This window comes from Scatophagus argus, chromosome 15 (assembly GCF_020382885.2).
Source record: "Scatophagus argus isolate fScaArg1 chromosome 15, fScaArg1.pri, whole genome shotgun sequence".
In the NCBI taxonomy this organism is placed as follows: Eukaryota; Metazoa; Chordata; class Actinopteri; family Scatophagidae; genus Scatophagus; species Scatophagus argus.
Window position 1 is genome coordinate 6142412 of NC_058507.1, and position 12304 is coordinate 6154715.

The 12304-nt window shown below is 40.9% G+C and overlaps 1 protein-coding gene and 1 long non-coding RNA gene across 3 annotated transcripts in view; one reads left to right on the plus strand and one right to left on the minus strand.

Moving 5' to 3' along the window:
* sptb (spectrin, beta, erythrocytic) overlaps positions 1–10979 on the plus strand; it is a 44292-nt gene extending 33313 nt beyond the window's left edge. For both annotated transcript variants that reach the window (XM_046412213.1, XM_046412214.1), the window contains 12 exons: positions 244–467; positions 775–925; positions 2224–2468; positions 3056–3194; positions 3558–3642; positions 4164–4360; positions 4522–4604; positions 5028–5091; positions 5380–5636; positions 6666–6815; positions 7695–7737; positions 8295–10979. In XM_046412213.1, coding sequence (XP_046268169.1) covers positions 244–467; positions 775–925; positions 2224–2468; positions 3056–3194; positions 3558–3642; positions 4164–4360; positions 4522–4604; positions 5028–5091; positions 5380–5636; positions 6666–6815; positions 7695–7737; positions 8295–8492 — 1836 coding nt within the window. In that variant the 3' untranslated portion in view covers positions 8493–10979. The remainder of the gene's footprint in view (positions 1–243; positions 468–774; positions 926–2223; positions 2469–3055; positions 3195–3557; positions 3643–4163; positions 4361–4521; positions 4605–5027; positions 5092–5379; positions 5637–6665; positions 6816–7694; positions 7738–8294) is intronic.
* Positions 105–6753, minus strand: LOC124071573. The gene is made up of 3 exons (XR_006845343.1): positions 6618–6753; positions 4141–4350; positions 105–2479 (listed from the first exon to the last, which is right to left on the minus strand). It is a non-coding gene; the product is annotated as an uncharacterized LOC124071573 (long non-coding RNA).
* Positions 10980–12304: the final 1325 nt, after the last annotated feature.

The window sequence follows — 12304 nt, forward strand, 5'->3', positions numbered from 1 at the left end:
GCACGTGCGATCGTACCTTGTAAGATTAACATTATAGCACATATGGAGATATCGAGAGTGACCACAAAGTCAAATTCTCTAGACCAACAGCAAACCTGTTAAAATGTATTTCTTATCCATTTTATTGGTTTCATTGCCTCACTTTTATTTAGTATAGACTCATAGTTACATAACCAATTTAATTTACTCCAATACAATGCCATACAAAAAAATCTGAAAAACATTTCTTTCTTTTCCCTTCAGCTTCTGAGGGATAAGTTTAGAGAGTTTGCACGGGAGACGGAGATGGCGGGTCAGGAGCGAGTGGACATGGTCAACCAGACGATAGACGAGCTAATCGAATCTGGACACACTGAGGCAGCCACCATGGCAGAGTGGAAGGACGGCATCAATGAGAGCTGGGCTGATCTGCTGGAGCTCATCGACACTCGCACTCAGCTGCTCACAACATCTTACGAACTGCTCAAGTAAGGAAAACAGTATTGATGTACCAGACCAGGAGCAGAACAATGGACAGTTATCTGGATTGATGCCATTAAGATTTCATGTCTAATCCTGTAAGGCAGCATAACGTGTCCAGACAAGTTAGAATGATATTGACGTCTGGGGCGACTAATGACATCAAATCAGAACACATCTGAGTGCAATAACAGTGTCACAAAGAATTCAACCTAAACATGACACCTTTACATTGATTGCTGTCGGCTGAATGATAAATATGATGATAAAACACACACAGCCAAAGAGACTGATAGTTTGACCCCCTTTTTTAAGGTACTTTGATGATGGGAAAGAGCTTGTGGCTCAGATCCACGAGAAGCTAAAAGAGCTGCCTGAAGATGTGGGAGAGGACTTCAGCAAAGCCGAATCCTTCCACAGAATGCACGCTGCCTTTGAGAGAGACATCACCACTCTAGGCAAACAGGTACAAGACGCGGGATCAGCCCGCATGCTCCGAGGTAAACACAGCAGGCAGCGGCCAAGAGGCAAACTTTGATGATTCATATCTAGAGGCAGAAAGTGCTGCCATATGTATGGAACAGTGAAAAGTTTTCTCAAAGGGTGAAAACCCAGTAAAAACTTACTATCAGCCTCTTAATCCCCTTGTTCTGGGATGATAAGATTTTTTAAAAAAAATCTGCATCAGTCAATATTTTAATACTAATAATAGGTCTGATTGATATATGTAATGTGAATGTGAATCAATCCTGAACCCACAGAGAACTGTCACCCCACTTTGCTTTTTCCCCTCAGCTACATGGAGCATTTTAGCATCTTACAGCTAATTGTTTTGGTTTTATGGCCCTCAATTATAGAATCATTAACAAAGCAACAAATTTGTGAAAGAACAAGAAAATAAAGGAAGAAGTACAAGGAGTATAACATAGTAACATAAATAGCATAGTGTGTAACACTCATACATCCATTGACAGCTTTAAAGTTCCGGTTCACTCTTACTGCTCTAATCAATCTTGTAGAATTGAATACAACCTTATTGTGTAGTTCAGTATAAAAGCTCTAATAAAACTACCTGCCCAACACCAAGTGGCTTTAGCAGCTAAAGAGTCAGATATTTTCCTCAGAGTTGGAGAAAAAACAGCCGAAAGGAGAGCTAGAGTTATTTTTTCTTCTACTTTCATTGACATTGACATTCAACACGGGTCCAATATGTCCCAAAGTAATTAAAAAAAAATCAATAAATACTGCGTTTGTTAAATTTAAACATGAGCATAGTTAGCTAAGCATTTGGAATAGTAACCACATCAATTTTTTATGCGGACTGTCAAACTGTCATAACCTCAGTGCCCAGATGATGTACAAAATATTCCCTTGCCGTTAAAATACTTGTTAATCAGAGAGTTCATCTTATGATCTCATGATGTAAGTCCTAAAGGCATGTTTTAAGAATTTAAAAATTACCTAGTTAAAGATTCACCTTCTCCTTCAGTGGTAAAACCAGAATATATGAATGCATTATTTATTTCAAAGTTAAAATACCAGACATCTAGATCACTTTAGTGTAAAGTCTGTTCTCAATTGTATGTGCACTTCAGAAATTTCCATGTGTATCACTCATCACGTAAGATGCACATTGGACCATGATTGACTTTTTAAACAAAATCACGCTCATTCTGATTTAAGATGAGCCCAGACAAACGATCCTCGGAGATTAAAATGTTTAATTCACGTCAACAATTTGACTCTCGATTCTCCTCCCTCCAGGTCCGACAGTTCCAGGAGACGGCTTCACGTCTCCATGCCCAGTATGCAGGGCCCAGAGCGGACAGCATCAAGGCCACAGAGCGAGAGGTGGTGGAGGCCTGGAAGGGCCTGCTGGACGCTTGCGACGGCCGCAGGGCACAACTGGTGGACACTGCAGAGAAGTTCCGCTTTTTCACCATGGTGCGAGACCTGATGGCCTGGATGGACAGCATCATCCAGCAGATAGAGACTCAGGAGAAACCCAGGTGAGCACGCCCTGGACAAGGACCTCTCAGTTAAATTAGATCCCTTCATTAAATTCAATCTTAATACTGATATTGATTTCTGCAAATTCCAAACTTTTTTCAAAAGGGACGTCTGATTCAAGCTGAAACCTTGCCCTTTGAGTATTAGGTTTAAGAAGGTTTAAAAAGACCCAAAAATGGAGGCCCACTGAATTAAATCAGTAAATACAGGGAGTAAAGGGACGGAGAAGAAAAAAATGATGGTCGATGGAAACAGAATAATGATATCTGCTAAGCAATAAGATGACTCAAATAAGTTCATTTAAAAATGATAGATGAAAAAAATCAGAGAAATCTTATAAAGATTCAACAAAAATGAAACCTTTGTCCTTTGAATGTTTGAGTTTGAGTAGTCAATAAAAGTTTGGACATTCATGTTTTTTTTTCTCATGTTAAGTTCACTGTCCTTTAACTACAATATGTATTAGATAAAGTACACTGTAAACTTGTCGTAGCCTGGTCGTGCAGTTCCGGTCCCTACCAACAGAGGTAGATAAACTTCTTGGATTACCTGTGATCACTTCACATCCCTCCCTGTCCTACATTAGGGATGTCTCATCCGTGGAGCTCCTGCAGAAGTACCACCAGGGGATCCGCTCAGAGATTGAAGCCCGGGGAGCGAAATTCACTGACTGCATAGACCTCGGCAAGGCCCTGCTGACCCGCAAGCACCGAGACTCTGCTGAGGTAAGGCCTCAGCAGCAAAGACCGCTTCTTTTCATCCTCAGCTGGGCCTCAGATCGCTGCTTTCATTAGATTTAATTACTTTTCTGGGAGTGATTGTTCTTGTCTGGCACAATGGAACCAATTGGATCACCACGAAAGGAAAAAATTCCGCTCATCACGCTCTCATCAGGGAGGCTATAAAGCAAGCACTAATTAGAAACAGAAAAGCCAAAAGAATTTAAATAAGCAGTTGACCCAGGCCTGAATTTAACGTGTGGGTAATTACTTCACAATACTAATTCTTAGAAGATAATAGCCGGACTTGGGGCTGAGTTGTTTAATAGTGCTGACATGTAACTGCGACTGTATGACTGCTCGTGGCAGATCAAGGAGAAGCTGGTGCAGCTGAAGGAGAAAAGGAAGGAGATGATGTTCAAGTGGAACGACAGATGGGACAGGCTCCGACTCTGTGAGTAAAAACACACTAACGTCCAACCTGAAAACAAATCCTGTACATACGTTATTACCTTCACGAGTCGACACCAAAATCCATATGACCAACTGATGCCAAAGCTCAGTGATGATAGTGTTTCTGTGAGCTAAAACTGTGCGTGTTTTCTCTAAGACAATGTCATTCCTCCACCTAAACTTAAAAATGATATATATGTTTTCAGTATGCTTCTCTGTTTTATAAGCCTCCATATTTGGCCATTTTAAGTGTAGAGAAAATGCTGCTTTATGCAAGACAACAGAAAAAGCAGATGAATCTTCTTTAAATGTCCTTCCAAAATTTCCACATAATCCAGCCTTAATGTAAGCTAAATCTAATATTAGTCAAAGTCCCCACAATGTGACTATATGAACAGTCCAGTTCAATTAATAATAATACCCATTAAATGTTAAAGAAATTGAAGGTTGTTTGAAGATGATGTTACTGTAAGATAGACACCACATCATAAAAACTCACAATGCCGTCTTGACTGCCCGCAGTGTTGGAGGTGTGTCAGTTTGCGCGGGACGCCTCAGTGGCGGAGGCCTGGCTGGTCGCTCAGGAGCCCTACGTGACCAGTCAGGACCTGGGCTACACCGTGGACGAGGTGGAGAAACTCCTCAAGAGACACGAGGCCTTTGAGAAATCCACCGCCACCTGGGAAGAGCGCTTCTCTGCCCTGGAGCGCTTCACAACGGTGAGAAAACAAAAACGTGACTCATTACAGCTGCTGAAAATTGGATAAGTGCTGTGGTCTCATCAGAAAATATCCAACATTAAACAACAAATACTATATAATGTCGAAACTGAAGCAAATAATGGACTAGCTGCTGATTCCAGTTCACCACTGTGTTGCAGCTGGAGTTGCTGGAGCTGAGGAGGCAGCAGCAGGAAATAGAGCAGTTGATGAAAGACGAGCAGCATTCAGATAAGGACAGCAGGTACACACAAGCCCACATGCAGACCATACTGTACCCTGGACGTGCACTATTGGCCCCAAAAGAGCAGACAAACAGAAGAATTTGACAACAACCATCACTAAGGCTTTCTTACCGTCAGCACATCCAAACCAACAATGAACTGATCCTATTGATGAGTACTGTCTGTGTAAAGCCTGGCTTACTCCTCTGTGGCACAGACCTACATTGCTTTCTAAAAACTATTAAAAATAAAAAATGAACGAGCCGCTCTGTCACACTGGGTGATGTCTTCCTTCATTATGGGCATTGCGGTCTTCTTCAGTCCTACATACACTGCCAATGCTCTCTCTCTCTCTCTAATATATTTTCACACCCACACACAAACACATTGTTCTTCACCCGCTGCTCTTGAAAGCTGACCCTATGCTGCCCTGTCTCCAACAGGAGAGAAGACACCGGCTTTGTGGAAGAATCCTCACAGCTTTACACCATTGAGGAACAGACTCCGGTCAGTAGCTCCACTCACTCAGCTTCCATTCCTCTGTACTTCATCGTGCTGCCACTTCTGCTTAGGAAACTGAACCTTTTTAAAAACGAAAATCAAGGCTCTCTTCTATGCTGTTTTCTCGCAAAATCCAGTGCTTTAAAGAGGTTCTTGACCTTCTTATTCTAAAACACACTACATTTGACTCTGCTGAGAACCCTCTTTGAGCATGAAGGCACACTTCAAACATGCTGCTTGATTTATCTGTGATTTTTCTCCTGTTTTTTTTTTTCCTCCTCCTTCCTCCTCCAGTCTGGCTCTGGTGCAGTTGAGCCCAGTTCGGGTCTGCTGGAGGGGACGGCCGGTGATACCACCGTTCCCATAGAGTCAGAAATCAGAGAGAGCGCTTCTCTGGAGCTGGAGCCTTCTGTCTCAATAGTGATCCCAAAAGATCCGGAGAAGGCTGCCACCATGCCCATGGAGCCGCTCAGAGCCCAGACTGTGCTGCAGGAGGGCATGCTGAGCCGCAAACACGACATGGAGGGCTCGGGAAAGAGGGCTTCAAATAGGTAGATAAAAGCAAAAGGGCCGCTGTACGGGTTTTGCATTTTTAGCCCTTTTACTACACGTAACGTGGTCTTTACATCACTCCATTTTCCATTCCAGCCATTCACTTGGTCCCATTAATTTCTGTATGTTAGGAAAATCCATTAGCATCCTTGAAAAATGGCTCACCTTCTTTCATCCATCACAGTGAACGTCAAGCCTGCATTATTTTTCAAGTTAGCTCACATATTGCACTCAGACTTTTTCAATCAATCTGCAAAAGCAATACAACAAAAATGAATGCAGAGTTCATTTTCTCCGTGATGGATTTAACAACTCAAGCAAGTTTCAAGACTTTTCTAATATATGTTCGTATTGGAAAGAAATGAAAGGAAACCAATGGCCTTGAATTAAAATAAAACATCTAGAAATCTACAGCTACAGCATTCACGCACATGAAACATGCATGTTATGCAGCAAGAATGAAAAATAAGGCCCATCTGTGCACCAGTTAGATGTTTTCCAATATGGATATGTGCTCAGAAGAGTATTAATTATAGACTTACTCACTTATGAGTGAGAACTTGCACATGTGAATTGAATTATTATGCAAATTTTTTAGACATGCACAGTTCAACAGGGAGCTAATGAAAATCTGACACTGGAAAATGTAGCTGCCGTACATCCACAGCTTAAAAGCTCATTTAGTTTCTCTGATTTTGACTTTTGACTTTTTTTTTTTTCTGCACACAAAAAAATTAGCAACCGATTAACATTTTTAACTTCTTAGGTTAAAAGTACTTCCCTCTGTTTTAGCCCCCTGTGTGGTTTGAAGATGATGAGTAGCTTTGTTCCTGCTCCTATAAATCAATTTCTTAATTCACAAGCAACCCAGAACGTTTTGTTTCACCTCGACACCGAGTGTGCTGTCTTGACAGATGACCTTCCTGGGCTCTTCTTGATTAAATTGAATCGATTCTGCATTATTGCCAGAAATCAGCTACCTGAAGTGATCGAGTCCCTCCATTTCCTTCCTCTCCTCGTCCTCTCAGGTCGTGGAACAGCTTGTACTGCGTGCTGAAGCCCGGTCAGCTCTCAGCCTATAAGGATGCCAAGAGTTTTAGCCACGGAGTGACGTATCACGGCGAGGACCCCTTGTCCCTCAGCAATGCCAGCTGGGAGAAGCACGTCTCTAAACTGCGGTGAGAATCCTGTCAACTGTAATTCAGAATTGTCTGACTATTAAAGGACTACTTTTGTAAAGTCTTCTTACCGTGAGATAAATAAGAGGATCCGGTGTGGTTTTATGGGAGAATATGTGCCAAACTATCTCTTGTGTTTTCTGTGTTAAACAGATGAGATAACATGTTTACGCATTTTAAGCATCTTAATTACTTACACCATATTGACAAAAGTATTGGGACACACCTCTTTATTACTGAATTCAAGTGTCGTATGGGGCTGCTTATCAGGGTTTGGGCTCAGCTCCTGACTTCCACTGAAGGGAAATCTTAATGCTTCATCATACAAAGACATTTTGGACAATGCTATGCTTCCAACTTTGTAGCAGTCAGTCTGTTGAAGGCCCTTTTCCATTCCAGCATGACTGTGCCCCAGTGCACAAAGCAAAGCTCCATAAAGACATGCTTGGATGAGTTTGGTGTGGAGGAACTTGACTGGCCCACACAGAGTCCTGACCTCAACCCCATCGTGAGCCAGGCCTTTTGGTCCAACATCAGTGTCTGAGCTCACAAATGCTCTACTGCATGAATGGGCAAAAATTCCCACAGAAACACTCAAAAGTGTTGTGGAAAGGCTTCACAGAAGAGTGGAAGCTGTTTTAGTTGTGAAGCTGTCTCTGTATTTAGAATGTGATGTTATTAAAGTCCCTGTTGGTGTAATTGTGAGGTGTTCCAATACTTTTGTCCATATATTGTGGTTAGTTAAAGCTCAGCTGCTTATATTGCTGGGGAAACTAGTTTACTCTTTATTTAACTCTTATGTTAAAAACATAAAAAGTATAAAACAACAACTTTTTCCAAACACTAAAGTTCAACGTAACTTTCTTTTCCCTCTCGCAGTCTTGGCGACGGCAGTGAATATCTGTTCCAGTGTAAAGACGAGGTGAGTTCTGATCCGCCCAGACATAAACAATAAATAAGTTCTAACGGCTTCTCATGATTCACATGAGGCAGCGTGTTGTGGGCTTGTATAATCTTTGACCTTATGTAAAGCAGCGGTCACGGGGTGTAATGCTGCATACCGTTCATACATTTTTCATTTTATAAGCTGCTTCGGTCTGAAGTGTCTTTCCCTTTCTAAGTCATCCGGCAAGGTTATTTCTATAAGTAGCTGACCTTAATGAGGTTATTCATGTGTCTTTCTGTTTCACCATCAGCTAGCGAGAGATTTACCCTATAGAGCTCCTCAAGTTTTACTAAATAAATTCACTCACAGCGAGGTTCTCATCTATGTTACCCTGATTTAGCCTGACAAACAGCATATCTGAGGTTTCATCGTTAACTGCGAGGCCACGTCTACTACTTCACTACTACTTCACTTACTCGAACAGAACATGAGACAAAACCGCTCACTGCCCTTCTGGAGGTGGACTTCCCTTTGTAAGCCAGTGTGTGTGTGTGTGTGTGTGTGTGTGCGCGTACTTTTGTGTTTGATTTCAGGAGGAGGTCCAGCGTTGGAGCCAAGCCATGGAGAAGGCCGTTCAGCTCCTGCCAACGGAGGAGGCGTCGGGGCCCTCGGGGGCCAAAGCCCACACCCTGCCCGCTCCTTCCTCCTCCTCCTCCTCAGCTGCCCTGCCTGAGCCCAGCTCTGCCAAGAAAGACAAGGAGAAGAAGTTCAAGTTTGCCAAGAAGAAGTAAAAGAAGATGGGAAGGCAGGGGTTGGGGGGCTTTGAAAGAGAAAGTAGTATTTGTGTACAATCAGTCAGAGCGAGCTTTTTATCACTAATTTTTTTTTTTTTTTTACATTATTTTGCGATGCTTAAAATGAATATTATAGTTTAGGTTAAAGCCATCACTCTTTTGCCTGTATTTAAGCAAGTGTATCTTTGCTGAAGTCCACTTTTTGTTTTCCTTTGTGTTCTTTTTAACAAATGCCAAATTCAAAGCGTTGAATTAAAGCACAGGAATGCTCCTTTCACACGCAACCAAAGAATGTTTCTACAACTTTTTTTCTTTTTATCACTTTCGCTGCAAGTTTCACTTCAGTATGGCATGCTTTGATATAGCTGTGAACGATATGAACGCCTGTAATGACGATGACAGGGTGAAAAGTACCACAGAGTACTTTTACTAATCTGCCTTACACAATGGTTGTGAACTGTAATACTGTGCTGTTTGAATTTGGACTGCTGAACGCTACTCACAGAACCAGAGTGAATTTGACAGCTTTTTAGAAGCTTTGTAAATGCAGTGTAAAGACTTGGTGCAGCGCTGTATGGTGCGCATGCAGGCACACACATACACACACATACACACACCAAGTGTTAATTGCAGGCATGCAAAACTAAATCCTCTATGCACTGAGAAGAGTTTGACTGTTGAGATTTGAACTGACGACGTACAGTCAGTCAGTTCTGAATATAGATCAGTCGGGCTGAAAAGTGGCAGTAGTTATTTCTGTGAACTTGAAATATATTCAACACTTGTGTATTGAATCCTATATTTCATATCTATTCATTAACATATAAAATTACTATACAGATTATATATCTACAGATGCATGAAGTATGTTTTACATTAGTTTGATATGGTGCTATTGTGACATTCTTGAACCGTCAATCAAGACCAACTTGACCTGCCTTATTTGTCTTTAACTTTGGCTGTTTAGAAACACACACACACACACACACACACCGAGATGTATTCTGTGAGGGGTGTTTCATAGAGACAGCTCAGAAAAGCAGGCATTGCTGAGAAAGTGTGGACCCCGAAGACACCTTTAATGTTAATTCAAAGTGAATAAACATATCGTTTAAAGCAAAATGTTTACAGCGAAAGTGAGCAGAACTACTGCCGTAAACTAAAAAATTCATGTGTAGATGAAAGATACTGGGTAAATTATTTTATAGCACGGCAATAATAATTGGCATTTTTACAAACTAAACTTCTCTATCAGTATGTAATGTTAAGTAATGTAGAGGAATAACAGCCTCCATATGATGAAAATTTTGTTGAAATAGCTTGAGACTGGCACTCCGCCTCTTGCATTTTTAAGGATTTCTGGGTGTCTATTTCTTATTTTATTTAAGTGATATTTAAAGAGAGCTTTATTTTACCAATAACATTTTACCAACCAATAATCTGACTTTATGAAACATCCCTCCAGCCTCACAAACTAGAATTTTTTTTTTAAATTAATTTACCAGAAACATTGAGTGTCACATAACAGCCAACTAGAGTTTAACACCAGGTGCTCTTGTTAAAAAAAAAAAGAAAAAAATCACCTGGATCATTATTCCAAAACTTCTAAGCCAGCCAAAGTCCAGGACAAGCTGAGGGTCGGATGAATCTTGACAGCTTTTCCATACCACACGACAGGACCAGGCACAGTCTTCATCTAAGCTGAGGGTCACACAGCAGCAGCAGCAGCAGGAAGCTGAGGGAAAGTGTCTTCAATGTGAATGTAAGGGACAAAAGAAGGAAGTGAGAATTTGGTACAACTGACAGTAAAGCCATTGCAGAACAAGAAACTTTAACCGATAAACACATACAGGGAACACAGAGTGCGTACAGAAGAGCATTCATAGACATTTTGTCACCAGGATGGTGGCTCTCTCTCACACACACACAAACACACACACACACACTCCCACTGCCATCTTGCCTTGAACTGCGTGGCTCCATCCCTAACCTACAATCAAGTGACCTCAGTAACAGGATGGAATTGGGTGTAGGAAGAGAAACGAGGCTGTTCAGCTCATGAGGAAAATGTGGTAGCATCATGATGATCCAGTTTAGATTATTCACAAAGGGTCAGAATAGTTAATGAATCAGAGAGCTTCTTGCGGCGGTTTAAACAAGAAATACAGCAGAAGGCGATAAGAACATCACATCTGTCCTGCCAGTACCAGTAGTCCAGTTTAGTTAAGGGAAACTCATCACATGTATTCAGTCTTGTTTTTACTGGTCACCGTGTCGGCAGCAGTGACTCTGACACTTCCTGCTCTGTCACCTCCATCCACTTTGTTTAATCCTCCACTCCGTCCTTACCTTGCCTTTTCTGTTCAGTGGTTTTTAATCTGCATTTTGTACTCTCTAGCTATGTAAAATATCCCAAAAATGTTAACAAGAAATGTCAAATACATTTTGAGAGAATAAACTTTAAAATAAACTCTTGAAACTAAACAGCTCGGGTTGATTTATTGCCCTCTCCTTCGCTAAATTTTGAAATTCATGCGGACAAGCTGTACCTTTGCGTGTTTTTAATAAATGCTTTTAATAAATCCATGGTAATTGTTAACACGTTAAAAAAAAAAGGGTGCAATAAAATTAATTTCAAAATAAATTTATTGAGTATAAACAATTTAACAGAGGCAGGTGTGGAACAAAAGGCAGTTTTTTTTTTTACTTTGTTGAACAGTCATCCGTTAACCAAGCTAATTTCAGATAAGACGAGCTGCATATAAACATATTCAAAACAGACAAAAAAACGGTGGGATTTACATTCCAGTGGCTGTTGGTACAACAATGAATAAACAGCCTCAAGACAGCAAGGCAGCCTGCAGCTAATTAGATCTTAGCTGACAAGTAACAGGCTGAGGATGATCACTTATAGCAATACAAAGCCCTGAATAACAGTTCATTTCAATCTTAAGAAACTCAATAGGTGTATGCCTGCAGCACAGCATATTATCATTTTTCTTCCAAACAAATAAGCCAGAAGATACATGCGAGAGATACTTTCAGCTTGCTGTATTATTTTATCATTAGCCAATTTTCCAGAGCGAGGCCTTAACCGAGCCCGCCAGGACTTATTCTGCCTCCGCGTTCACCTCTTAAACACCATTCATTTACATATATACTTTTTGCCTCTTGCCACCAGCAGTAATTTCTCAGCCCGGGCTTTGACAAAACAAATTATGCCTTCCATGATCAGATATTATCATTTCACTGTAGCTCTGCTGCTGCTGCTGCAAAAAAAAAAAAAAAACAGGCTATTTACAGAACGGATGCAAGAGGAGCCATTTGCGATACAGTGGCTGTTACAACACAACCACAGAGCATCTTTAAAAAGGTAGTGACAGGGTTACTGCACACTCTCCCACTTCTAAATTATATATATATATAATTATATATATATATATACGTAATTATATCTTCCTGCCTATTTTTTCTACTTTAAGATTGCAGGTCATTTTCATTAATGAAATGATGCATGTGCCACAATGACCTCACGGGCTAAAATGAGAAATTACAGTAGATTAAACTATGTACAGCCATGTGTTTCAGAACTTTGCTTCACACTTTTACAGACTGTAATTATCAGACTGGAGGAAATTAATTTTTCACACATTATCAGACTTGTGTAAGGACCCCTGCAAAGTCTGTTAAATCTCCTCTTGGGTGCTATAAATCTCTATTAACCAGGAGGTAACGAAGAACGAAAATTGGATTAACAGAATGACTAGAAGCAATTAATACACAGCGACAATATGTTTCAGTATTTACAA